Source organism: Tasmannia lanceolata, unplaced genomic scaffold (genome assembly GCF_043159265.1).
Source record: "Tasmannia lanceolata isolate RefF3 unplaced genomic scaffold, GAP_Taslan_0.1 ptg000003l, whole genome shotgun sequence".
Lineage (NCBI taxonomy): Eukaryota > Viridiplantae > Streptophyta > Magnoliopsida > Canellales > Winteraceae > Tasmannia > Tasmannia lanceolata.
The window spans coordinates 14,660,553-14,688,377 of NW_027518680.1; the positions used below are offsets into that span (position 1 = coordinate 14,660,553).

The 27,825-nt window shown below is 38.3% G+C and overlaps 1 protein-coding gene across 7 annotated transcripts; it reads right to left on the reverse strand.

Moving 5' to 3' along the window:
• Nucleotides 1-364: 364 nt before the first annotated feature.
• Nucleotides 365-27,030, reverse strand: CB5LP (cytochrome B5-like protein). 7 transcript variants are annotated; one of them, XM_077361644.1, is made up of 8 exons: nt 26,873-27,024; nt 26,386-26,749; nt 20,415-20,484; nt 7,865-7,966; nt 7,701-7,741; nt 1,211-1,288; nt 1,021-1,112; nt 365-651 (listed from the first exon to the last, which is right to left on the reverse strand). In XM_077361644.1, exons 4-8 carry the CDS (start codon nt 7,941-7,943, stop codon nt 585-587), a joined length of 357 nt encoding a protein of 118 aa, XP_077217759.1. In that variant the 5' UTR covers nt 7,944-7,966; nt 20,415-20,484; nt 26,386-26,749; nt 26,873-27,024; the 3' UTR covers nt 365-584. The 7 variants fall into 7 exon arrangements, with proteins under 7 accessions (XP_077217759.1, XP_077217781.1, XP_077217753.1 ...); XM_077361666.1 differs by lacking the exon at nt 26,386-26,749 and having other exon boundaries at nt 7,868-7,966; nt 26,873-27,030; XM_077361638.1 differs by lacking the exon at nt 26,386-26,749 and having other exon boundaries at nt 26,873-27,030.
• Nucleotides 27,031-27,825: the final 795 nt, after the last annotated feature.

Sequence of the window (27,825 nt, forward strand, 5' to 3'; positions counted from 1 at the left end):
AAATCTCTGTAATTTCAGCAAAAATTTTGGAGATAAATATTACTTTATTTGATTTTGTTAGATTTCGTCGGAAATTTTGAAATTTTGGCTTGAAACGCATTCCGAAACCGAAATTTGAAACCATGGTAAAAAATACACTAAAGGGGGTGGCCCGGGGAAGAAAAGGGGGTGAATATATCACTTCATTTACAAAACCCAAATAGGTGAGCCCCACAGTAATTTTTTATTCCCCTGTATTTTCATGAAAATATCATTCTATAGATGAAGGAGTTGTAACCATCCAATTACTATGTAAAGTGGGCCAGGGAAGCCCTGATGAGATTCGAGGTGATCCTACAGATTCAAGTGTACTTTAGTCCCTGTATCAAGAGGAAAGGAAACAACATTCGCACCTAAACAAGAAAACAACCAAGTATCCTACAAAAGATACAATATTGAAAGACACTCAAGAAGGATACCCCCCTTGGGAAGAACCACAAGAAAAGCCTCCACAGATCCTGAAGAAACCCATAATGATGACAAACATAGCAGAAGAACCGATTTCAATCTAACATTGAAAGAAAAAAAAATTGATTGCTCCAATGTCACTGTTTCAGATCTCCAATATAGAATTCATCAACCATGTCAAAGACCCGGGTAGCATGCTGCGGCCTGAGAAAAGGAACAGAAAGAAATTTATCCAAGATTTGATAGAAATATGGGGAAATAAATAGAAGTGTTTGATTTCCCAAGTCATGTTTTTCATAGTGACAGGATTATAGTTTCATATGACCCTATTAACTGAGGGGAAACCACCCAAATTTCAACATTTCCATAGAAATAAACATATCTACGAAACAGTCATACAATCTAAAAGTGCCATAACAAAGGAGTCGTCGAGTGAAAACAAGTGGAGCCTATGTTAAGTGCCACGAAGGTTTCTTTCTCGAGCCTTTTCTCAAGTGCAGCATAATTTTCCTATCAAGTCCTTTAAACATAAACATGGGCAAGAAGAAAAATGTATTTCTAATTGTTTCATACCCATAAAAGCCTTCTGTTGAATCGTCTCCAGCATGTGCTAGTATTGCGTCACCACCTGGGTGTTCCTCCACATACGGAGTGACATCATACACCTACATGACAGCAAAGTATAGTGAGGCATAAGCATGGTAGTTCCATTTAAACAACATCAATCGGGGAATGATATGAATTATGAAGCCATCACCACAACCTTGTCCTTTATGATAATCCAACAATCAGTCCTTGTGTTATGGAGAGAGACTTCGGGTTTTGTGAATAATTTCGATGCCTGACAACAGAAACACAAAAAAGAAAATCGCAGTTCATGAACACATCTCCAATTGGAAAAATACCAACTGATTGTTAAATGGTAAGTGTGCATGTATTTCCTTAGGAAGTAAATTAATAGGAGAGTAGCAGAACCACTTGTTCATTGATCCAAACCATTCATTTGTTGGCTCTGTTGTGGATGCGCACATGTATTTCCTTAGGAAGTAAACAAGTAGGAAAATACTAGTGGGAACCACTTGTTCATTATTGAAAATGTTTACTTGTTGGCCCTGTTGTGAATGTGCGGTCACCCAAAAGGTCCTGCAACATCAAGTAGTCCTAAAGTCCTAACCCTTTGATTTGTGCCTTTTAAATGGGCAGTTAGAAAATAATAAAAAAGGCAATGGTCGGCATACGTCATGAAAGTCTCAAAAATCAGAGGGTGAGTAACTAGGATAGTTCGACGTGAGAGATTTTTGGGGCATGGACCATTCATAGCAGCAAATTAAACTGTATGCACAGTTGGGTAGGTGCCCATCTACTCTTTCCTGCTAAAGTATTTACAAGGAAAAAACATAAAAAAATGTGCACACGTCAAAACATAAGAACTATCAATTCTATGTCTACAACACAAACATTATCTCTATAATCATTTACAACATTGTGATGCATTGATAAACAGAAAAAAAAATTGTGATTCTATGTCACTATCAATTGCAAACAACCCGTGTTTAATAACTCGGACTTGGACAGAGCTCTGCCAAAGTTAGGGGAATCGACGATTGAAACTACCATTTTTTTCATTAACTCTGCAAATCAAAACGAATTTGATTAGCTTCATAGAGAAAAGTTTGGACTCAGATGAGAACTAGGCCAAGGTAAAACTGATCTACTCATGCAAGTCGATGATTGACTCAAGAGGGATCCGATCAGGATTTCAGACCGAAACCCAAATATGATATCATGATATAAACTGATCGACTCATGCAAGTCGATGATTGACTCGAGGGGTTTTTAATAGTGAAACAGTCATTATATTCTATGCAAAAGCTCAAGTCAGGAGGATTTTGTTTCTATAACCATGGTTTTAAATCTCCACCGGCGCAAATAACAAAATGTTTGTGGATTGCCAACCACACGAACAGCTTCTCCCTTCTATCATTCTCCTTCTCACTTCCTTCTTCATTACACCATCTCTTATTCTCTTCTAATTTCTTATTTCTTTCAGCCATGGTTTATATCATGATATCATATTTGGGTTCGGTCTGAAATCCTAATTGGATCCCTCCATAAACATTTCATGGAGGTTTACTACGGTTTGGTGATGATGGACAGCCATCAGATGCAATCCAGTTTTTCAGGTTGGTTACTTTCTTTCAGCCATGGTTTACTTTCGTTACTTTTCTTTGAAGAATGATTTCAAGTAATTATTATATGTGATAGGAATCGTAATGGAGAAAGAAAAGCCTAAAAAGAAAATCGTGTCGACTATGGAAAGTAGTCACAATGACCACCCAAGACTGATGACCATCACAATTAGACTCAATGAGAGAAATCACAAAAATCAAAAGTATGTGATCCATCCCTTGGACACTGGGAAAGTGAGAATATTGTTATTTCATGATTGCTTAGTTCGATGGAACCAAATATCATGCAAAGGTTTTTTGTTTCTTCAGACAGCACATGAAATATGGAAGGTAGCAACTAGAAAGTACTCTGAATGAGATAATATTCCTCGTATTCATCATTTTTACAAGGAGATTGCAATAATGCAGCAAGGGAATCTCACAATTGAGGTCTTTGGTTTTCTTAGACAGAAGTGGGAGGAGCTTGATTATTATCAGCCGTTGTATCACCCAAAGATATTAAAGAACATACAAAGCAGCGAAGAGTTTTGAATTCTAGCTTGCTCAATCCTGAACTAGAACTCCAAAGGATTCAGCTTTTGGCGAAGGAGGATATGTCCCTCCAAGAGTCAGTTCATAACTATGTTAGGGGAGGAGACTACTCGGCATGCTACTTCTATGGGTGTTGGTTCAACCAGCACTGAACACCCTTGCAGCAGATTAAAAAGGAGGTAAAGGGGCTGAAAATTATAAGAAAAGGCCATAATCGTCCGGTGATGCCTACAACAGAAAACAATACGCTTAAGTGCAACCACTGTGGTAAACAAAGGCGAATAAGAGACTTTTGTTGGGATCTGAATCTCCATCTTCATCCGAAAAATCTGCGACATAGAAAACCAAGTGCGAATGTCGTTTCAATTGAGGGGGAGTACAACCCTACCATTCCTTGTACTCTAGGAGATTCACGTCAGGCCCAAGGGTTCAAAAAATTTATGAACTTAATCAACCACTTATCGCACTTAAGAATTCCATTAGCACTCAATCCAAGGATGTGATTTTAGGTCCATAAGCATGTCTTTGCTCATCACACTTCCACTCGGACTCATTGCCCCACCTTTTGTACTATTGATTTACGAGTTTCAAACAGTGACTGGTAAGCGAAAAGATTTTTTTATCTATTGTTCCTACTTCTAGTGGGGTAAAATTACAGATGAAACTCTTTCTAGTACTTCTAGAAAGGGTATTAGTCATGTTTCTTTTTCCTTATTCTTACCATTTGTGCTCCTCCGTTTTCTAAAAATTTATTGTATGTTAGCAATCCTACAAAACAACTTAATTGTAGTGTAACTTTTTGTCCTTCTTATTGAGTCTTTCAAGTGGCTGTGGTCACGAGAATAATGGGATGTATTTGGGGATGCTCCTTCAGCTTATCTTGGTGAATCTAAGGATACTTCCAAACTTCCAATAGTGTGTACATGTGGCATTTTCATCTTGTCCTCTAAAGTCTCTTCAGTTATTATTTCATAATAAATTTCATTTAAATAAAGAGTTCAGATTTAGTTGTGAAACTTTCCAGTTTTCTAAACAGTGTAGAACTACCTATTATCCAAGTTTAAAAGTTCATCTTGTTTTCAATTAGTTCATTCTAATGTGTGGGGCTTGCCCTAGTTATCGGCATTTAGATTTTGATGTTTATTTCAGTTATTGATAATTATTCACGCTACATAGATATATTTGATGAAAAACAAAGTTGAATACTGTGAATTTTTTTATAAAATTGTTCTGCCTCGATTTGGTGCTCAAATCGTAGTTCCGATTAGGAAGACAAGTACCATTATTGTGGTTTAGAGGAATATTTTCCTAATAATGGTATTGAAGCACAATCCTCTTGTGCCCGCGCACCATTTCTTTATAAAATTGTTCTGCCTCGATTTTGTGCTCAAATCGCAGTTCCTATTAGGAAGACAAGTACCATTATTGTGGTTTAGAGGAATATTTTCTTAATAATGGTATTGAAGCACAATCCTCTTGTGCCCGCGCACCTCAACAAAATGGTTTTGCAGAATGGAAGAATAGACATCTTCTTCAAGCCATCAGATCTCTTCTTATTGGGATGAAGGTTCCAAAGTCCTATTGGATGCGGCAGTGTTAATTGCTGCATATATGATTAGTCGAATTCCCACTACCAATCCTAGAAAGGCAATATCCACTTCATCTTTTGTCTCCCAATATCTTATCTTCCACTAAAAGTGTTTGGTTGCGCCTCCTTGATTCATATTCTTGGTCCTACTAGAGACAAATTATGTCAATATGTTAAATGTGTTTTCTTGGGGACATTCCAACGCATAATAAAAGGGATAAAATGCTATTGGCGAGTCAACCATAAGAAGTATGTTTCTAAGGATATAATATTCTTCGAAGATCTTCCGTACTTTTCTGATGTTGGAAAATTAGTTTCTCTTATAGTTACCAGGGTGGGAAATGAATTCGTAAAACGAAACATGAAACGGAAAAACGAAATGCATGAAAAACTATATAGGGGAAAAGAAAAACAAGAAAACGATAAAAAAAATCATAGAAAAAATACACATGAAACACAAGGAAAACACGAAATTCTCACCGGCCATTGTTCTGAAGGGATTTTGGTAGTACATGCATATGATAATATTCTCACTGGTGATTGTTCTGAAGCGATTCTCTGGGTAAAGAAGTATCTTGGTACTACTTTTATACTAAAGATCTTGGTCATTGGGGGTGCAACTCGGGCCGGGTTCAGCTCGAAAAAAATAAATTGGGTCGGTTGGGTTGGGTTCGAGTCAGGTTCAGGTTGACTTTTCCCAACCCGAGTTGAGTTCGGGTTGGGTTGAGGGTTTTGGGAACCTGACCCAGTGAAACCTGACATTTCTAAAAACTCGGGTTGGGTCGGGTCGAACCTCGTCGGGTTGGAAATCGGGTTGGGTCGGGTTTGGGTTGGCAAAAAGGTTTTCTCAGGTCGGGTCGGCCACAACCCGACCCGAGTTGCACCCTGTTGGTCATTTCAAACATTTTCTAAGTTTGATGTCGCCATATCAAGAAAGGCATTTTTATTTTTTAGAGGAACTATGTATAGATCTTCTTGTAGATTGGCCTTCTTGGAGTAAAACATGTTGATAGTACTATTGAGGCGAATCATCAAATTCATGGACAGATATCAGAGCCTTTGAGGAATATTACGCGCTAGAGTAACTGGTTTGGAACTTATTTATCAAACTATTACACATCTGAACATTACTTAATGTGAGTGTCACAAGTCAATTCATGCATAAACCATGCAAACATCTTTATGAGGCTACTATTCGTATTCTAAAATACCTAAAAGAATCACCAGGAAAAGGGTACTGTGTCCTACTTGGGTTGGTTGTGCAATGATAGGAGTTCTGCCAGTAGGTATTGTATATTCGTTGATGGTAACTTGATGACTTGAAAAAGTAAAAAGCTAGTTGTCGATCCTCGTTCTTCAGTTGAAGCTGAATATCAGTAGATGGCTCATGTTGCATCTAAGCTTATGTGGCTTTGCTCTCTTCTCACATGTACGGGCGTTGAGGTTTAAACCCCTATAAAGCTCTATTGTTATAATCAAGCTGCTATACATATTGCCTCCAACCTAATGTTACATGGGAGGAGTGAGGATATAGGGGTGGACTGTCACTTTGTTATTGAGGAAGTGTCTTCTCAGTCTATCATCACTTTGTTAGTGTGAAAGTGTCTTCGCATACTATCTCCACTCTATTTGTTCGATCTATCACTCATTTGGATGATATATTTACTAAGGCTATAGTCCAGGGTCGGTTTCATGATATTATTGGTAAGCTACGCATGTGCGATACCTATGTTCTAGCTTGAGGGGGACTGTAGGGTCCATCATCTTATAGCCGCGTGAATTTTATGCTATTTTTTATGGGTTTTATATGTTGAGGGGTTTTCGATTTGCACAAATAACAAAAGGTTTGTGGCATGGGGATTCCAACCTCAGGAACATCTTCGGCCCGTGTCATTCTCCTTCGATCTTCCTCATTCCACTGCTTCTTCATCCCTTCTTCTCTTATATTAATTCCTTCTTCTTCAATCTTTCAAAATTGATTTATGACAATTTCAAAACTCCTCAGCATCATCGTTGACTCCCTCGAGTCGATTCCCTTTTGTACCTTGGCCATGGTCTTGTCCGAGACCGCATTTTGCCCTACAAAGTCAATCAAAACTCCTTTGACTCCCGAGTACTCAGCCGCATCAATCGAGTACTTGACCGTGTCGCGCCGAGTCAACTAGGATTTAATTTGGCCGTGTTTTAACCTGCATATGTATTTTGAAACACCAGTTTATATCATTAGCCTCCCTTTTTCTTTTTTTTTCTTCCCTTCCAATAAGAAGTCTCTTTCAAGCTTCTCGACACGATTTGACATAGCCTTCAGAATTTTGAATATGGTATAAAGTATATAGGAAGATTGGACAACGTCACCTTTATTAGTGTAATTCTTCCTATCAAGGATAGATATGATTTCTTGTTTACTAATTCTTCCTATCAAGGATAGATATGATTTCTCGTTTACTCATAAGGACAAGCGGAAGGTAAACATTGAATGTCTTCAAAAACAAAATAATGAAATGGTATGGAATAAAAAACTTGTAAATAGTTCTAAATATCGAACTAGGATTTTCAAAGGTTCATTAGTTCTTTCCCAAAGTAGTGGGGAAGTATGAAGAACACTTCATTTGATTTGATGCTCCCCTTTCTAGAAAGATCTAAAGTGAGAGTTGACCAAATTTGATGCTTAAAATGTATCATGTTATTCTATAAATTCTTCATGAAGGGCCTTCTTGGAGCAAAACATGTTGATAGTACTATTGAGGCGAATCATCCAATTCATGGACAGATTTCAGAGCCTTTGAGGAATATTACACGCTAGAGTGACTGGTTTGGAAACTTATTTATCTGACTATTACACATCTGAACATTACTTAATGTGAGTGTCATAAGTTAATTCATGCATAAACCATGCAAACATTATTATGAGGCTACTATTCGTATGAAAATATAATGATTCATACCTTAGTAGTAGTAGGATTTGGTGGAACAACTTTTGCATTACCTGCAAGAGTAAACTATTATGAATGAAAAAATTTGATAGCAGTGGGTATGCATTTATAAGTGGAACTATAAATCAAGTGAAGAGAAAATTAAAGAAAAAATAAAAGGAAGGCATTCATCCTACCACCCTTAATTGCTCGCGGCATTATGAGAATAGCTGCAAATAAGACCCCCAGAATCAATGCCATCAAAATTGCCACCATATCTCAAATTGATCCTTTTTTTCCTGGTTGACCAGAAAGAAAAGTCACTTTACGTGTTAAATATAAACAGCATATAAGAAATAAATTTATATATATATATACATATAAGATAAAATATTTAACAACTTGATTTTCGTCCTATAAAACCTACAATATTTCCTTAAGCTATATATGTCTTAAAATGTATAGCGCAGATATTACTGCATAGCCTTAAAACATATCTTGAATCACATTAGTTGGTGTGCAGAGACAATAGGCAAGCACTGATATGCATCATGGATGCTATGTAAAACAAAAGGAACAACAAATCGATGCATTTCTCAATATCCAAAACTAGGGCTGCAACAGGGGCCAAGTTGGGTTGGGTTGGGTTGAGGCCAACCCGAAGGAGCTTTGCGTCAATCCTAACCCGACCCTATGCGAGCCCCAACCCGAGTAGTGTCAGCCCAAGCCCAAACCCAAACCCGAACCCGACCTGTGCGCCAATCCGACGCGAAGAAATTCCAGAGAAACCACTCAAGCAATTCCATTACTAGAATCCCATTCGGGAAAGAAATTGCTCCCTACTCAACTGAAAAAAGAAACCCAAATCTCTATCAACAAGATGCAAGAGAACAGGGTCCTAACTGAAACTTACAGATGCAGCGGCAGTAATCACAGAAGGGGAGGGACTAGCGCTTGGCCCTCTCTGCGATGACAAATAAAGGGATGATGGCACCGTTGTTCTTATCTATGAGCAGGGATTCCCTTGATTTTGTAGCCCATGTCACCACATTCTTAAAAAAAGAATCGGATACTGTCACGGAAAGGGCCACCAGCAAGCTCCTTGTAAGGGAGGAACGGAAGAATTGCATAGTTTCCACAAGTTAGGGTTTTCTAGTTCTCCTTTCAAGAAGAACCAGCGAACTCTCGGTTTTCTACTACTCCTTTCGGTGCCAGCGAGTAAGTTTCTTATGCAAAGGTGTTCAAGAGGGTTTCAAAGGGCAGGGTAAGCTGAAAGTTCGTGAAGGGAGGGGTGGGGGGGGGGGGGGGGGGGGGATTATCTTTTAGGTTAAAAGTTTGCTTTAGTACCATTGATAAGAAGAGATTAAAAAAAATACAAACTTCAGGTTTTGCTCCAGGTCCAGATGCCCGACACATCAACCATAACCCAACCTGATCAGCTTTCGAAAAAATCGGGTTGAACTTGACGGATTCGGGTTGACCCCAACCCAAATTGCACCCCTATCCAAAACTGTAGTGATTTCACTGCTTTTTCTTCTATATTTGAAAAAAAAATACAAAAATAAAAATAAATAAATATGTATATATATATATATATATATATAGAGAGAGAGAGAGAGAGAAAGAGAGGAAAAAGGATTGTACGCTCGAGCGTACCAAGCTTAAGGTACGCTGGAGTGCCCAATCACATGTGGGCCCACTTTGCTAGGATGATCCAAAGCATTCATTTGAAAGGCCCTTACATAGATGGGGTGTGTACCAAAAATCAGCTCCATAGGATCATCCCAACCCATCCATTTGTGGAGGGCAAAATGGACAAACAACAAATCTGCCCATTTTTTCCCTCCACTTTTGGAGGGGTTAGGGTGATTCAATGGAGCTGATTTTTGGTACACACCCTATCTATGATAGGGCCTTGCAAATGAATGCTTTGGATCACCACAAAAAATGTGGGACCCATGTGATTGGGGCACTCGAGCGTACCATAAGCTTGGTACGCTCGAGCGTACAATCCTTTTCCTCATGTATATATTGCATTTCCTTATTGAAAAAATAACAACAAAAGTATAATACTAAAGCACCTAGAACACCTAACCTCCAGAAGCTCCACACAAACCTGAGAATGAATCCATTTATTATGTCTAGCGAAAGAAATATTCTGATTATTAACTAAAGCTTTGAATAACAAGTTCTACATTCCTCAAGTAAATTGTTTGAATCAGTCCTCCAACCACATAATATGTTGCAGGTTAATTAATTTCCAGTGTTCCATTATATACTGGTATCAAGATGTTGGTACCTAATTATTTTTAAAATTTTAGCAGTTTCCCTAGCATGATGGCCTTAAGCGTGTAACATCGAGGCCAGGGGTTCAACTTTCACATTTTCCTATCAAAAAGAGAGAGAAAAGGAAAAAATAAGAGTTTGTAGAACCTCTGCTAATTCTAGCGGGAGACCAATTGAATTCAATTAAACTAGTCTAGCAGGAGAATGACGTAGAGCAAATTGGTGCAGCGCTGACAGAAGAGAGTAAGCTTTTAAGTGGCCGTCAAATGACGCTCTAATACCACATTGATGTAGGGCAAATTAAAGCAGACAGAAGAGAGTGAGCTTTTAAGTGGCCAAACAAATGATGCTATGATACCAAGTTTAATGCGGCACTACTTTAGTAAGGCAAATTATTCCATCACAACTGGAGCCCAAAATAAGAGCCAACAATGCTAGGGAATGGTTTTTAGGTTGCTTGTCTTTACTTTGAAGGATTTATGAGCAGAGAGGCAATCATGGTATAAAAATGGTATAAATATTTTTCGGAGGACATATAGTAAGGTCGAGCATGCAGACTATATTGATGTACACATTCACTACACATCAAACCTAACTGCAGTTTTTGTATAGTGATCACCCAATTCAAAGTTAAGTACCAAATGTCCAGTTTTGGAGGAAACTCGAAGAATTGCCAAGAGTGGAATTAGAGCGTAGGGCCTTTCCTCGCTCATTCTAGCATTACAGTTGAATCTAGATTGATGCCAAAACCATTGGGCTGCATTAATTCCATGTGCTAGCTCAATGTCTCTGATTGTGTAATAAAACAAAATGTATTGCTGCAACTAAGAAAAATAGATTCTTGTCGGGGTAAACTCTCTTCCAAACTGAATCAAAGTGGCAGTGGTCTCTTCAAATCCGGTTAATGCGAAGTAACAATTTATATGCTTGATTGGATTCCTGTTGATGAAATAAATGCTGTCCTTGTAGATGATTTTTTTCAAAATACCCTCTAGCGGGCCTTCTGTCAAACAGGTTCAATGCAGAATTCGTGCCTTTCACATGAAGTGCTAGGCGTCCCTTGATCAGCCCTTCTGTAGGCTTACACTTTACAGGAAGGAGAAGATTTATGCAAAGCCTAAGTTCTTTTGATTTAATCTCCACTAAATATTCAATTTCCAGGCGGAAGTGAATCAGAAATTAGGCTTTTAATCTTAAACTAGCAATTCATTCCGACACGCTACAGATGTTTGCTCCATCATGGCAATTTTAGCTACTAGAATATCTAAGAGGTTTATCCGAACCAGAACTAAATTGGATCCAACGGGAAAATTATGCGAGCTTTATTTAGAGATTAAACAACATCTACAATTTTCTTTAGGCAGCTAATTCAACAAATTTAGAGGAAAATGGAGGAAGTAACAGAAATCCTCGTTGGTAGATTTTATTGAACACTGAATGTAGAAACTTCATCCGATAGACAGAGGTAAGTGGATAGAAAAGAAACTCGGCAAATTTATACCAAGGAAGCAGGATTCTTCACTGGGAGCCTTCGATTCCCGTTTCGATTCCCGCTCTGGCAACCTTGATTTATACTAATCGTGGGGACAAATAGAGCTTACCGAAATTTCTAAGAATGTTGAATTCCTTGTTTGCAACAAGGATTCACAAGAAAATTCCAGACGAGAAGGTAGTTGTGCTTGAACCCTTCGAATTCTGCAATCCCCTGTGCTAGAACTGCTCCTCCCTTTTGCAGGTAGATAAGATGGAGCTTCCAAAACCCAGATCTCTCAGATACAAAATTTTCTAAATTTTGAAAAAAATAAAATAATAAGTCCTCCAAAATGAAACGACCTTCCTGCTTATATTAAGCCTACTAACAAGAAATTACTGAAATACCCCTTAGTTGGGAAAATGATTAGAATAGCCCTATTTGGTTCACGAAACAATATCGTCTGCAGAAAGTTATGCCTTTCAGCTCTGCGCCAGAGAGAACCCAGCTAAATTTCTCACACAAAGAACCACGCAAAGATGCATCTTCAATATCTATACGATACTGTTCATTGATACCATTCACAGTAGTAAAAAATAGTGTCTAGATGTATACAACAATGACCCTAAGCAAAAATTGTATTAAAACTAGAACAGAGTTATCTCAGGAAAAAAAACAGATGTATTGAATCTGCATCTCCTGTAAACCATCAACATCCCCCATTAAACTTGAAACCCAACTAACAACCAATATTGTCCAATATGAAGTCCTTTAGATAATCATCTCATGAGACTAGTTCTTCTTGATTTTTAACTTTAAATTAAGGATCTAATCAAAGTCATAATTTTGTGTCGGATGGTTGTATTTCACATGTCCATAGTGAAGGAAATTTTAAAAAGGCATAAAACCTGGCATAAAACCTGCCAATCATAGGATTAAATGGACTAAAACTATGTGTTGGACTTTTCTCAGTTGTAGCTCAGTACATTGTTGGTCCCCTTGAGACCTGAACCCTTTTTACTAAATCTCCTTTTATCAGTAAAATTTGCTTTCGACTTATTTCGAATAGGAAAAAAAATGCTTGGAGCCGTTAACAGCAAAGGCAGCTCAAATTGGGGAAAATTCATAAGAACTACGAGATCACCTCTTTCATTATGGGGTGACGGAGGCCATTCAAGCCTTCTTTTTTCTTGCATGCCGGATAGAAAATATATAATAAAACTCAAGATGTGGGAAAAGAATAGAAGGGCTGTGAAAAGATCAAGAATTTAGAAAGGTAGGCGGATCCTCCATGATCGGGCGCTCGAAGATGCTGTAAGAATACAGAAAAGGGTTGAACCGCCAACAATCACCGATAAGGAGTGCCAAGGGAGATGCTCACGCTGTCTCCCCCTTTCAAATGAATGCTTTGGATCATCCTAGCAAAGTGGGCCCACATGTGATTGGGCACTCCAGCGTACCATAAGCTTCGCACGCTCGAGCGTACAATCCTTTTCCTCTATATATATATATATATATATATATATATATATATATATATACACACACACACACATATTTATGTACACACACGTGTATATATATATATATATATATGTGTGTGTGTGTGTGTGTGTGTGTGTATATATATATACACACACACACACATATATATATATATACATACACACACACACACACACACACACACACACATATATATATATATGTGTGTGTGTGTGTGTGTGTGTGTGTGTGTGTGTGTGTATATACACACACATATATATATATATATACACACACATATAGGGTTGGGTTATGGTTGAGGTGTTGGGCATCTGGACCTGGAGCAAAACCTGAAGTTTGTATTTTTTTTAATCTCTTCTTATCAATGGTACAAAAGCAAACTTTTAACCTAAAACATAATCCCCGCCTCCCTTCACGAACTTTCAGCTTACCCTGCCCTTTGGAACCCTCTTGAACGCCTTTGCATAAGAAACCTACTCGCTGGCACTGAAAGGAGTAGTAGAAAACCAACAGTTTGCTGGTTCTTCTTGAAAGGAGAACTAGAAAACCCTAACTTGTGGAAACTATGCAATTCTCCGGTTCTTCCCTTACAAGGAGCTTGCTGGCGGCCCTTTTCGTGACAGTATCCGATCATTTTTCCAAGAATATGGTGACATGGGCTACAAAATCAAGGGAATCCCTACTCATAGATAAGAACAACGGTGCCATCATCCCTTTATTTGTCATCGGAGAGAGGGCCAAGCGCTAGTCCCTCCCCTTCTGTGATTACTGCCGCTACATCTGTAAGTTTCAGTTAGGACCCTGTTCTCTTGCATCTTGTTGATAGAGATTTGGGTTTCTTTTTTCAATTCAGTAGGGAGCAATTTCTTTCCCGAATGGGATTCTAGTAATGGAATTGCTTAAGTGGTTTATCTGTAATTTCCTCGCGTCGGATTGGCGCACAGGTCGGGTTAGGGTGGGTTCAGGTTTGGGTTTGGGCTGACACTCCTCGGGTTGGGGCTCGCATAGGGTCGGGTTAGGATTGACGCAAAGCTCCTTCGGGTTGGCCTCAACCCAACCCAACCTGGCCCTTGTTGCACCCCTAGTTTTGGATATTGAGAAATGCATCGATTTGTTGTTCCTTTTGGTTTACATAGCATACATGATCCATATCAGTACTTGCCTATTGTCTCTGCACACCAACTAATGTGATTCAAGATACATTTTAAGGCTATGCAATATTATCTGCGCTATACATTTTAAGACATATATAGCTTAAGGAAATATTGTAGTTTTTATAAGACGAAAATCAATTTGTTAAATATTTTGTCTTATATGTATATATATAAATTTATTTCTTATATGTTGTTTATATTTAACACGTAAAGTGACTTTTCTTTCTGGGCAACCAGGAAAAAAGGGATCAATTTGAGATATGGTGGCAATTTTGATGGCATTGATTCTGGGGGTCTTATTTGCAGCTATTCTCATAATCCCGCGAGCAATTAAGGGTGGTAGGATGAATGCCTTCCTTTTATTTTTTCTTTAATTTTCTCTTCACTTGATTTATAGTTCCACTTATAAATGCATATCCACTGCTATCAAATTTTTTCATTCATAATAGTTTACTGTTGCAGGTAATGCAAGAGTTGTTCCACCAAATCCTACTACTACTAAGGTATGAATCATTATATTTTCATACTAATAGTAGTTTCATAATGATGTTTGCATGGTTTATGCATGAATTAACTTATGTCACTCACATTAAGTAATGTTCAGATGTGTAATAGTCAGATAAATAAGTTTCCAAACCAGTCACTCTAGCGCGTAATATTCCTCAAAGGCTCTGAAATCTGTCCATGAATTCGATGATTCGCCTCAATAGTACTATCAACATGTTTTGCTCCAAGAAGGCCCTTCATGAAGAATTTATAGAATAACATGATACATTTTAAGCATCAAATTTGGTCATCTCTCACTTTAGATCTTTCTAGAAAGGGGAGCATTAAATCAAATGAAGTGTTCTTCATACTTCCCCACTACTTTGGGAAAGAACTAATGAACCTTCGAAAATCCTAGTTCGATATTTAGGATTATTTACAAGTTTTTTATTCCAAACAATTTCATTATTCTGTTTTCGAAGACATTCAATGTATACCTTCCGCTTGTCCTTATGAGTAAACGAGAAATCATATCTATCCTTGATAGGAAGAATTAGTAAACAAGAAATCATATCTATCCTTGATAGGAAGAATTACACTAATAAAGGTAACGTTGTCCAATCTTCCTACTTTATACCATATTCAAAATTATGAAGGCTATGTCAAATCGTGTCGAGAAGCTTGAAAGAGACTTCTTGTTGGAAGGGAAGAAAGAAAAAAAAGAAGGCTAATGATATAAACTAGTGTTTCAAAATACATATGCGGGTTAAAACACGGCCAAATTAAATCCAAGTTGACTCGGCGCGACACGGTCAAGTACTCGATTGATGTGGCTGAGTACTCAGGAGTCAAAGGAGTTTTGATTGATTTTGTAGGGCAAAATGCGGTCTCGGACAAGAGCGTGGCCAAGGTAAAAGGGAATCGACTCGAGGGAGTCAACGATGATGCTGGGGAGTTTTGAAACTGTCATAAATCAATTTTGAAAGAATGAAGAAGAAGGAATCAATATAAGAGAAGAAGGGATGAAGAAGCAGTGGAGTGAGGAAGATCGAAGGAGAATGACACGGGCCCAAGATGTTCCTGAGGTTGGAATCCCCATGCCACAAACCTTTTGTTATTTGTGCAAATCGAAAACCCCTCAACATATAAAACCCACAAAAAATAGCATAAAATTCACGCGGCTATAAGATGATGAACCCTACACTCCCCCTCAAGCTAGAACATAGGTATCGCACATGCCTAGCTTACCAATAATATCATGAAACCGACCCTGGACTATAGCCTTAGTAAATATATCATTCAAATGAGTGATAGATCGAACAAATAGAGTGGAGATAGTATGCGAAGACACTTTCACACTAACAAAGTGATGATAGATTGAGAAGACACTTCCTCAATAACAAAGTGACACTCCACCCCTATATCCTCACTCCTCCATGTAACATTAGGTTGGAGGCAATATGTATAGCAGCTTGATTATAACAATAGAGCTTTATAGGGGTTTAAACCTCAACGCCCGTACATGTGAGAAGAGAGCAAAGCCACATAAGCTTAGATGCAACCTGAGCCATCTACTGATATTCAGCTTCAACTGAAGAACGAGGATCGACAGCTAGCTTTTTACTTTTTCATATCATCAAATTACCATCAACGAATATACAATACCTACTGGCAGAACTCCTATCATTGCACAACCAGCCCAAGTAGGACACAGTACCCTTTTCCTGGTGATTCTTTTAGGTATTTTAGAATACGAATGGTAGCCTCATAAAGATGTTTGCATGGTTTATGCATGAATTGACTTGTGACACTCACATTAAGTAATGTTCAGATGTGTAATAGTCAGATAAATAAGTTACAAACCAGTTACTCTAGCGCGTAATATTCCTCAAAGGCTCTGAAATCTGTCCATGAGTTTGATGGTTCGCCTCAACAGTACTATCAACATGTTTTGCACCAAGAAGGCCAATCTACAAGAAGATCTAGACATATTTCCTCTAAAAAATAAAAATGCCTTTCTTGATCTGGCGACATCAAACATAGAAAATGATTGAAATGACCAACAGGGTGCAACTCAGGTCGGGTTGTGGCCGACCCGACCCGACCCGAGAAAACCTTTTTGCCAACCCAAACCCGACCCAACCTGATTTCCAACCCGACGAGGTTCCACCTGACCCAACCCGAGTTTTTAGAAATGTCGGGTTTCACTGGGTCGGGTTGCCAAAACCCTCAACCCGGGTTGGGAAAGTCAACCTGAACCTGACTCGAACCCAATCCGACCCGACCCGATGTTTTTTTCTGGGCTGAACACGGCCCGAGTGCACCCCCAATGACCAAGATATTCAGTATAAAAGTACTACCAAGATACTTCTTTACCCTGAGAATCTCTTCAGAACAATCGGCAGTGAGAATATTATCATCTGCATGTACTACCAAAATCTTTTCAGAACAATCGCCGGTAAGAATTTGGTGTTTTCCTTGTGTTTCATGCGTATTTTTTCTATGATTTTTTATTGTTTTCTCGTTTTTCTTTTCCCCTATATTGCATTTCAAGCGTTTCGTGTTTCCGTTTCATGTTTCGTTTTACGAATTCGTTTCCCAACCTGGTAACTATGAGAGAAACTAATTTTCCAACATCTGAAAAGTAAGGAAGATCTTCGAAGAATATGATATCCTTAGAAACATACTTCTTATGTTTTATCCCTTTTATTATGAGTTGGAATGTCCCCAAGAAAACACATTTAACATATTGACATAATTTGTCTCTAGTAGGACCAAGAATATGAATCAAGGAGGCGCAACCAAACACTTTTAGTGGAAGATAAGATATTGGGAGACAAAAGATGAAGTGGATATTGCCTTTCTAGGATTGGTAGTGGGCATTCGACTAATCATATATGCAGCAATTAACACTGCCGCATCCCAATAGGACTTTGGAACCTTCATCCCAATAAGAAGAGATCTGATGGCTTGAAGAAGATGTCTATTCTTCCATTCTGCAAAACCATTTTGTTGAGGTGCGCGGGCACAAGAGGATTGTGCTTCAATACCATTATTAAGAAAATATTCCTCTAAACCACAATAATGGTACTTGTCTTCCTAATAGGAACTGCGATTTGAGCACAAAATCGAGGCAGAACAATTTTATAAAGAAATGGTGCGCGGGCACAAGAGGATTGTGCTTCAATACCATTATTAAGAAAATATTCCTCTAAACCACAATAATGGTACTTGTCTTCCTAATTGGAACTACGATTTGAGCACCAAATCGAGGCAGAACAATTTTATAAAAAAATTCACAGTATTCAACTTTGTTTTTCATCAAATATATCTATGTAGCGTGAATAATTACTAATAACTAAAATAAACATCAAAATCTAAATGCAGATAACTAGGGCAAGCCCCACACATTAGAATGAACTAATTGAAAACAAGATGAACTTTTAAACTTGGATAATAGGTATTTCTACACTGTTTAGAAAACTTGAAAGTTTCACAACTAAATTTGAACTCTTTATTTAAATGAAATTTATTATGAAATAATAACTGAAGAGACTTTAGAGGACAAGATGAAAATGCCACATGTACACACTATTGGAACTATCCTTAGATTCACCAAGATAAGCTGAAGGAGCATCCCCAAATACATCCCATTATTCTCGTGACCACAGCCACCAGAAAGACTCAATAAGAAGGACAAAAAGTTACACTACAATTAAGTTGTTTTGTAAGATTGCTAACATACAATAAATAAGTTTCCAAACCAGTCACTCTAGCACGTAATATTCCTCAAAGGCTCTCAACTGTCCATGAATTTGATGATTCACCTCAATAGTAGTATCAACATGTTTTGCTCCAAGAAGATCTAGACATATTTCCTCTAAAAAATAAAAATGCCTTTCTTGATCTGGATACATCAAACTTAGAAAATGTTTGAAATGACCAACAGGGTGCAACTCGTGTCGGGTTGAGGCCGACCCAACCCAACCAGACCCGAGAAAACCTCTTTGCCAACCCAAACCCGACCTAACCCGATTTCCAACCCGACGAGGTTCGATCGCGACCCAACCCGAGTTTTTAAGCTTGCAAAAAAAAAAAATGGCCTTCCAAACCCCTAAAATCACCCCATTCAGGCATTGAATTCAAAAAAAAATAAGAGGTGAAGAGATGAAAAAAAACCATACCTTAGAAATCAGAGAAATCTGGCGCGCAGAGAGGGAAGGAGTGCGGGATGGTCTTTTGAGAGGTCTGGTTCGATTCTCACTGGGGTGTGTGTGTTTGTGTGTGTGTGTGTGTGTGTGTGTGTGTGTGTGTGTGTGTGAGAGAGAGAGAGAGAGAGAGAGAGAGAGAGTGTGTGTGTGAGAGAGAGACAGAGACAGAGAGAGAGAGAGCAAGAGAGGATGGAGATGTCTGGTTCAAGGTTCGCTGGGCTTTTGAAAACCCAAGATCATCTCTGGTTCGAATGTCGCTGGGTTTTTGAAAACCCTAGAAACTGTGAGAGAGAGAGAACGAGCGAGAGAGGGTGGAGAGCTTTCAGTCGAATGAGGGTTTGGGTTTTTGAAAACCCAAGAGACTTTTTTCCGTCGAACGAGTGTCTTTTACGATAGTGGTTTTAAGTTTGTAGGGCTAAGATTAAAGTGTGTTTAATCGAACGGTGTTTTAACAGGGAGGAGTAGACAAGCTACTCTAGAGGGCCGACTACATATATATATATATATATATATATATATGTGAGAGAACATTTCCTACACACTTGTGTAGGTAAGTTACCTACACACTAGCTTAAAATACACTGGCGGCCCACATTGTTTGGGTGATCCAAACAATTCATTTGAATGATCCTCACATAGATAGGGTGTCCACAAAAAATCAGATCCATAGGATCATCCTAACCCTACAATTTGTGGAGGTAAAATGGACGTGTTTATACCTTCACAAATTAGTCCATTTTTTGCCTCCATAGTTTGAATGGTTAGGATGATCCTATGGATCTGATTTTTTGTGGACACCCTATCTATGTGAGGATCATTCAAATGAATTGTTTGGATCACCAAACAATGTGGGGCCCCACTGTATTTTAAGCTAGTGTGTAGGTAACTTACCTACACAAGTGTGTAGGAAATGTTCTCTCATATATATATATATATATATATATATGAGAAAAGAGAGCGTACACACTTGAGTAAATAGGGCGTGTGCTCCCTACTTAAAAATTAGGCGCTTATTCATTTCAACCGTAGGATCACTATGATCTGGACCGTACATTCATTAAAATGAGAAAAAACCCAATGAAATAGGGCCTATTACGTTTTCTTCTCTGCCTCGTTCCAAACCCAAAAAAACACTAGTTTTTCTCCACCAACCACGCACCCCATCTCCTCTCTCTCTCCCCAATCTATCTACGATTCACGCAAGGGTTTCTTCTCTGCCTCCTTCCAAACCAAAAAAAAAACCCTACTTTTTCTCTAGTTCGTCTGGAAAGATTACGGCGAGCGACGAAGACGGAGGTTGAAGACGCTTGCGCAAGTTAACAAGTAGGTCCTACACTCCCTCTCCATCTGTTTCTTTTCTTTCCTTCGTGGCTATTTCCATGGTTTAGGGTTTTTTTTTCTTTCCTTCCTTACTATTTCCATGGATTGAGTTTGTCTGTAGGTTTTTTGTGTTTTGGGTTTTTTCCTCTGCTATTTGAATGGGTTCACAAATGTTTGTTAGGGTTTCAATCTAACACAAAGATTTTTGAAATTTCTTTGTACGGTTTTTTGTACGGTTTCAATCTAATGTTTGTTAGGGTTAAAACAGAAATTTAAGCTTTTTATGGTCTAAAAAATTATAAACACTTCTCACCTGCAAGTCCCATTCTGTATGTAAATTAGGGTTCAGTGCTGATGGAGAACTGTTTCTTCAGCCATGAAACCTGCACCATTTCAAAGAACTAATTTTAGCTAAAATTTTATAACTGTAGTAACATTAAAAAAAGTGCCAAAGGTGACCCATCTTAAGGAAAGTTTCTTCATTAAATCATAAAGAAAGGAGCATTAAAAAAGGGAAAAAAATCAGTTGGGTACTTGGGTGTGGCATGGAATAAGAGAAGCTGCCATGAGAATAGTGAAAGCTGAAAGTGGTGAGTTTTGTAGTGGTCATATTGCAATGGATTTGGAAAGTAGAGATGCTCAATCTTTTGAAACAAAGACAAGGAAACTACTGTGGAAACAAGTGGCAGCCAAGTGCAATCTAATTTTTTGGTGGAAGGTAACGAGATATTTATTCGTGACCCACATGTCGCGAAGACAAAGGGTCTACCGAAAACCTAAACCATATTTAAGTCTCCAATAGAGATCTCTCAATCCCAACTAAAGCAACGGACGCGTAAAAACTGTGGAGGAAAAGGTCACTATACGAGAACGTGTAAAAATATGTCCAATGAGCTATTTATTGAACCAACCGAACCAACTGAAGCAGTGGACCTGGTAAGGATCAATGAGCTATATTACATGCATCTTTACGACATCTTAGTTTATTGAATTAATGATTTGTACTGATTTGTTTTTCTTTCGTTGTCGTAGAGATGTTAATCCTAATTTGAATGGATGTGATGATGATAGTGTGATGGGGAAGGCTGCAGGCAGACCTCAATGGTTACAATCACAGAGTAGGTTAACTCTTTGAGTACAATCACAGAGTTGTTTCATAGAGTAACTATCTTGGTATTTGTTTCATATTTGTTTCCAATGATCTTGTATTCATTTTTATCTTGGTTCTTCTCATAGTGATTTTTTTTGCTGGAATTATTCATTTTTATATTTGCTTTTACTGGATTACTAAAAAATTGTTGGATAGCAATTGTTTAGAGTTTCAATTAATTAAGACTCCTCCCAGATTAGTGATAAAGAGTTTGTGGTTGGCATGATAAGTGGGATTGATTTAATTGGTTGATCTTATATACTCAACTGATCTACTTGATGTAAGATTTACCCCGTGCATCCAACGGGTTTGCAACTAGTTTCATATAATAATCGGAGAATTTATATGATGGGTGGCCGTCACGTGAAGTCTAGAAAGTATGGTACGGCCCACTCCATATGATGATCCAAACCGTCCATCTATTAGGCCAGAACTTAAATAGGTTGTGCCCCAAAAATCATTTCCATAGGATGATCCTAACCCTCGGATCTGTAGAAGATTCCATAAATGATTTTTAGCGCAGTACATATACAGATCGGAGGGTTAGAATCATCCTATAAAAATGATTTTTGGGGCACAACCTATTTAAGTTCTGGTCTAATAGATGGACGGTTTGGATCATCATATGGAGTGGGTCGTACCATACTTTCCAGACTTCACGTGTTTTCACGGCCACCCATCATATAATTTCTCATATAATCGATATATGTGAGTAGAAATATTTCGACCCATTTTAGTGGGATCCAAAACTTGGAATTTCGATCACTTTGAAATCCCTGCTGAAATCCCTGTTTGAGGAGTCACAGGCATTCCTAGAGTGACCAACAATCCCCTGGACTTTGCCAGAATAACCCGTAGTCCCAGGCATTCCCAGAGTGACCAACAATCCCACGCAACTAACCCCTCTTTACCCTCCAATCAAAACATGCAGGCTAAAATTTCAGACTTATCCGAAGCCAAAATCTCAGTCGAAATCCCGAAATTTCCCCCGAAATTTTGTACACCCTCCATTGATGCCCTTTTACCCTCCAATCAAAGCTAAAATTTCGGACTTATCCGAAGCCGAAATTTCAGTCGAAATCTCGAAATTTCGCACACCATTGATGACCCTTTGCCCTCCAATCAAAGCACGCAGGCTAAAATTTCAGACTTATCAGAAGCCGAAATTTCATTCGAAATCCTGAAATTTCGTACACCCTCCATTACACAGGTACTCTCTATCTCTTTCTCTCTCATTATTTTTCATTTTTAGGGTATCTTTGGATTTTAGGGCTCTCTGTTCGACCCTAGGTTTCTTTAGTACTTTCTTTATGATTATCTATCTCTCTTAACATCCTAATGGGGTTTAGGGTTGTTTTTTTTTTACATTTGGGGTTTATTTAATGCGAATCCCTAACTGTGTATGGGGTTTTTTTACTATGAAATCATAGTAGAAGATTTGAATAATCATAATCAGCTGATTTATGTATGTGGGTGAAAGTGGAAGATCCTGTGAAAATCCCACTACGAAATCATAGTGGAAATATCGTATTTTCTCAATTTTCTCGTAGTTTTTTATCTTATATTTTATGGGGTTTCTTTGATATTTTTCCATTGTCTCCTGCCTTATTTTTCTTGATAAAAAAAATTATTTCAATTTTTAGACTAATTTCAATTTGTGGGATTTTCATGGAATCTGCTATCCTGCTTGATAATTTTATATTGAAATTCCACCCATTTCGTTCTTGTAATATGTTATTTTCTTGAACATAAGATAGCAACTCTAGCCAAGGATAAGTAGAAAACCCAGTTTGCTATAATTGGGGAAATAATTTGGTGTGAAACACCCACACTGAAAGCTTTCTATGTGTAAATTTTATCACCGTCCAATCAAACTTAGAGGTGGAATTTCTTAAATCGGACATTATCCAATCTTGCAGCCATGGACGAATGCACATTGGTGTGGATCTTGAAATTTGAGTTTTTGAAGGGTGATCTGTGGTGGATTTTGACGTTATAGAATTGTTGGGATTCTCTGCGTGTTTTGATTGGAGGGTAAAAGGGCATCAATGGAGGGTGTACGAAATTGGGCGAAATTTCAGGATTTCGAATGAAATTTTGGCTTCTGATAAGTCCGAAATTTTAGCCTGCGTGTTTTGATTGGAGGGCAAAGGGGCATCAATGGAGGGTGTACGAAATTTCGCCCGAAATTTCAGGATTTCGACTGAAATTTCGGCTTCAGATAAGTCCGAAATTTTAGCTTTGATTGGAGGGTAAAAGGGCATCAATGAAGGGTGTACAAAATTTCGGGGGAAATTTCAAGATTTCGACTGAGATTTTGGCTTCGGATAAGTACGAAATTTTAGCCTGCGTGTTTTGCCCTCGTGTAACGCTTCCCTTAAACTCTAGTTCGAACTTCTCGAACATTGCCGTCGTGTAACGCTTCACAGCATCTTCTTCCAATGTGCTCTTCGAAAGACATACAGCATGTGATGCTTTAGACCTAAAATCTTCTTCAGTTTCCTTCTTCCGCCAATCGACAAGAGCATTGTCATATTGCACCACAAATTCCTGTAAAGTCGTACTCTAATTAACAAATCCATCAAAAAAAGCGTTAATGCTTTCGTTACGAGAACTAGATGTCATGTCAGCTGTGAATACATCTCTAAAATAAGCAGGAACCTAGTGCTCTCGTAACTCCCACATTTTACCTAACCAATGTCTTTCATCAATATTATATTTCTCCGCCAACTTTTTCCATTCCTTCTCACTATCGCTCCTACTTCTTTTATAATACCAACGATTGTAATCTTTAGAAAACTCGTTATTTTCATCTCGTCTGGCGGGAACGTGCTCAACTAGATGCCTATCAATATGCCACTTGCAAAAGCGATGCCGAGTATTTGGAAAAACACGCCTAATTGCATCGCACCGTCCATGTCAGTTATAATACATCCTGGAGCTTTGTCGAACATGCATTTTAACCACTCCTTAAACAACCATGTGAATGTCTCTTCCGTCTCATCTGCTAATAGGGCACAACCAAAAAGTGTAGATTGTCTATGGTGGTTAACTCTTGTAAATGGGACAAATGGCATTCTATACCGATTTGTCTTATATGTAACGTCAAATACAATCATGTCACTGAAGATTCGATATGAATCTCTCGCCCTCGAATCTGCCCAAAATAATGATCTCAAGTTCCCGTCAACATCTAACTCCATAGAAAAATGAAAATTCGGATCTTCTGCTCGTTTTTCTTGGAACTATGTCGCTACTGTGACCGCTTCATGCCCCATATTGTTGGCCCTCAATGCTCTCAAATGTCCTTTCACTTGACTTGGTGTGATAGCACTAATTGAACCATCGTTTGCAGCATTAACTGCCTTTGCAATGCCAGTAGGACCAAACCCATCTCTACGAAGTGTGTTCATCAAATTCTTAACTGAGGTTTTCTTGTGTAATGTATTGTGCGAACGGTGCAACCGTCTTTTAGTTGGGGATGTAAGATCATGACAATGATCGTCTATAAAGGTTCCCACCTCCCACTTCTCATCTTTTGTTAACTTGATTTCCATCTTCGCCTTACAGTGCGACGCCGCTTTACTTCCCTATCCGTCGGTATCTTGTCATTAATTTTTTTCCATCCTTCTCTATCACAAACATATCTTCTCCGTATAATATCTCCTGTTGTCATCGACCTATTAGTCTTGCATTTCCTTACTCCAAAGCCGGTCGCCAAGCCATAAAAATTATAAAATCCGTATGCCTCTTCAGAATTGTCAAAGAGTTGCCCTACAAAAGGTTTGTTAACTGTAATGCTCCCACCCTTATCCTTATTAGGTGTCTCGACGGTACCACTACATCCCCCCTCATTATCAACAGTAACTAAAGCCTCATCAGCTTTCTCCTCATCAACAAACATTCCTCTATTCCCAATAGCTTCATATAATCCATCAACTTGCGACAATGTATCATCAAAGGTAATTAACATATTCGCGTCGACCTCCTCAATTGATAGCCCCAACGGATCCATTAACTCAGACAAGTTGCATACCCTTCGATGAAAGAAAAAAAAATCACAGACAGATAAAAAGGACAAGATATAACCCATATTATAGAAAAAAAATGATACACTGCCCTAAATAGACATTGAGCTATTTGATAGAAATTGAGGGTTTCATGAAAATGATGATATATCGATAAATTTCAACAGCTTCTTATAAAAATATAACAATTAAACTTTAAAGAATAACATGTTTATATATCAAAGAAATTATATGATTCGCGTTTTATAAATTTTATGAAATTTTTATGGTTTTGATTCAAAATTTATTATTGATATTTATGCCACTTAATCTGTTTTGAAATGGTTTTGGTGTTTAATATTTTTGCGTGCCCCAGCTTCTCACTCGATCATAATTTTCTTGCTTGTGTTGTGCATGATGTTGAAAAATTGTCTAGCATTTTCACTCATAAAATATGGTCAAATTAACCCATATTTTGGATGGCACCACATCATTTAGGCCCTGTTTGTTTAAGACTATTACAACTGATTCTATGGACCAAACCGACTATTACAACTGATTATATGGACCAAACCGATTACTGGACTCAAAATGTAATTCTGAGTCCAATAATTGTTTAAGACTATAACAATCTGTTGTCATAATCTTAAACAAACAGGGCCTTAATACTGTACAGGTAGGTAGGGCTTAAGATGACTGTAAAATTTAAATTAAAAAAAAAAACGACAAGATTACATTAATCGAATTTCATACATAGTTACAGATGAACTAATTCCATTTCCCATGACTTGTAGGACTCATATCTAGAATAACTAGGACACTAATTTAAGCAAATTAACAATTCAAAAACCAGTAGGGAATCTAAAAATTCAATAAACTGTTCTACATAAGGCAGAGAGAGAGAGAGAGAATACTAAACATTCCATGAACACCACCAAAACTTGAGAAATCGAAATTCAAATCCGAATCCAATTGAACAGAAAAACAATAAATAAAATGCATCGAGTCTGTTGCCTTTATCAATCAGTACGAAGAGCAGAGCATTAAACCCAAACGATGGAAAAAGAAGAGATTTTTCTGATGCACAAAACAAACAATGGAAAAAGAAGAAGAGATTTTTCTGATACCTCTAAGAAAGCTGCAGATTGAAGAAGCAGAGGAAAAAGAGGAGGCGCGCAGTAATCTTTCCAGACGAAGTAGAGAAAAAGTGGGGTTTTTTTTGGTTTGGAATGAGGTAGAGAAGAAACCCTCGCGTGAATCGTAGATAGATTGGGGGGGGGGGGGGGGGGGGGGAGAGAGAGAGAGAGAGATCTCGGTGGAGAAAAACTAGGGTTTTTTTGGGTTTGGATTCTTTGGAACGAGGCAAAGAAGAATACGTAAGAGGCCCTATTTCGTTGGCTTTTTTCTCTTTTTTAATGAACGTACGGTCGAGATCATCGTGAGTCATAACAGAGGTCCCAAAAACCTAAACCCCATCAGCAAATAGCCCATCTGCAAATAGGGAGTCATAACAGAGGTCTCTAACAACCTAAACCCCAACTGTCGAACAAAGATCCCTAAAAAAACAAAGAAACCCTAAAAAACGAAAAATAATGAGAGTGAGAGAGCGAGTACCTGTGTAACGGACAGCCTTCGAGCGAGGAGCATGAGCTGGAGATGCCGAGAAATTTAGCCCGTCGGAGGTTTCTTCGCGCCGGAGGTGGAGATGGGAGAGACGGAAGAAACCCTGGGTCGTCGGGTTTTCTCTCTCGACAAGAGAAACCTGTGAAATACCCTTCCTCGCGTGTATAGTTTGTTTAAAATAGCGTACGGTCCAGATCATCGTGATCCGACGGTTGAAATGAATAAGCGCCTAATTTTAAAGTTGGGAGCAAGCGCCTAATTTTACTCGGGTGTACGCTCTCTTTTCTTTATAAATAACCCATCAACAATATCCTGACAAAAACAATGGAGGTTTATAATATGTTCAATTCAAGCACAACTCCAGGCGAAGGAATAAGATAACCAAAAGAAAGAAGAAAATCCATAGAAATGGAAAAACTCTGTAATGAAAATATGAGCTAGAATGACTAAAATAATAGAGAACACGCGCATCGGTTGAGATGGTGAGTGTATGACCCCTCGAGAGAGAACATGTGAGATTGTTCTAAGCTATCAATCTACGTGAGCTTTTGCAAAGAAAAAAAACGTGAGATGGTGAGTGTATGACCCCTCGAGAGAGAACATGTGAGATTGTTCTAAGCTATCAATCTACGTGAGCTTTTGCAAAGAAAAAAAACGTGAGATGGTGAGTGTATGACCCCTCCCGAGAGAACATGTGAGATTGTTCTAAGCTGTAAGGAATAAATGTCACGATCTTCGACTCAGAGTAAACCCGGGAATATAGAAAGGCATTAACGGGAGGGATATAGAGTGCTCGTTTTGCATTCATTCTTTTATGTATAAGATGAAATTCAATTGGGATTGCCCACCCCTTATAATGTTAAAAAGTGGGCAATTTTAACACTTTTTGACGTCAAATCATGTTAAGAGGGGGGGAGGGGGGATGGGACACGTGGCACACTATT

What these genes read in the sequence shown, in the direction of transcription:
- CB5LP (XM_077361638.1), bottom strand. Translation starts at nt 7,943, where the DNA reads ATGGTGGCAATTTTGATGGCATTGATTCTGGGGGTCTTATTTGCAGCT. An exon ending in GGATTATCATAAAGGACAAG is followed by an intron (nt 1,113 to 1,210) that starts GTTGTGGTGATG and finishes GCTGTCATGTAG; the next exon opens with GTGTATGATGTCACTCCGTA. An exon ending in TCAACAGAAGGCTTTTATGG is followed by an intron (nt 652 to 1,020) that starts GTATGAAACAAT and finishes TCCTTTTCTCAG; the next exon opens with GCCGCAGCATGCTACCCGGG.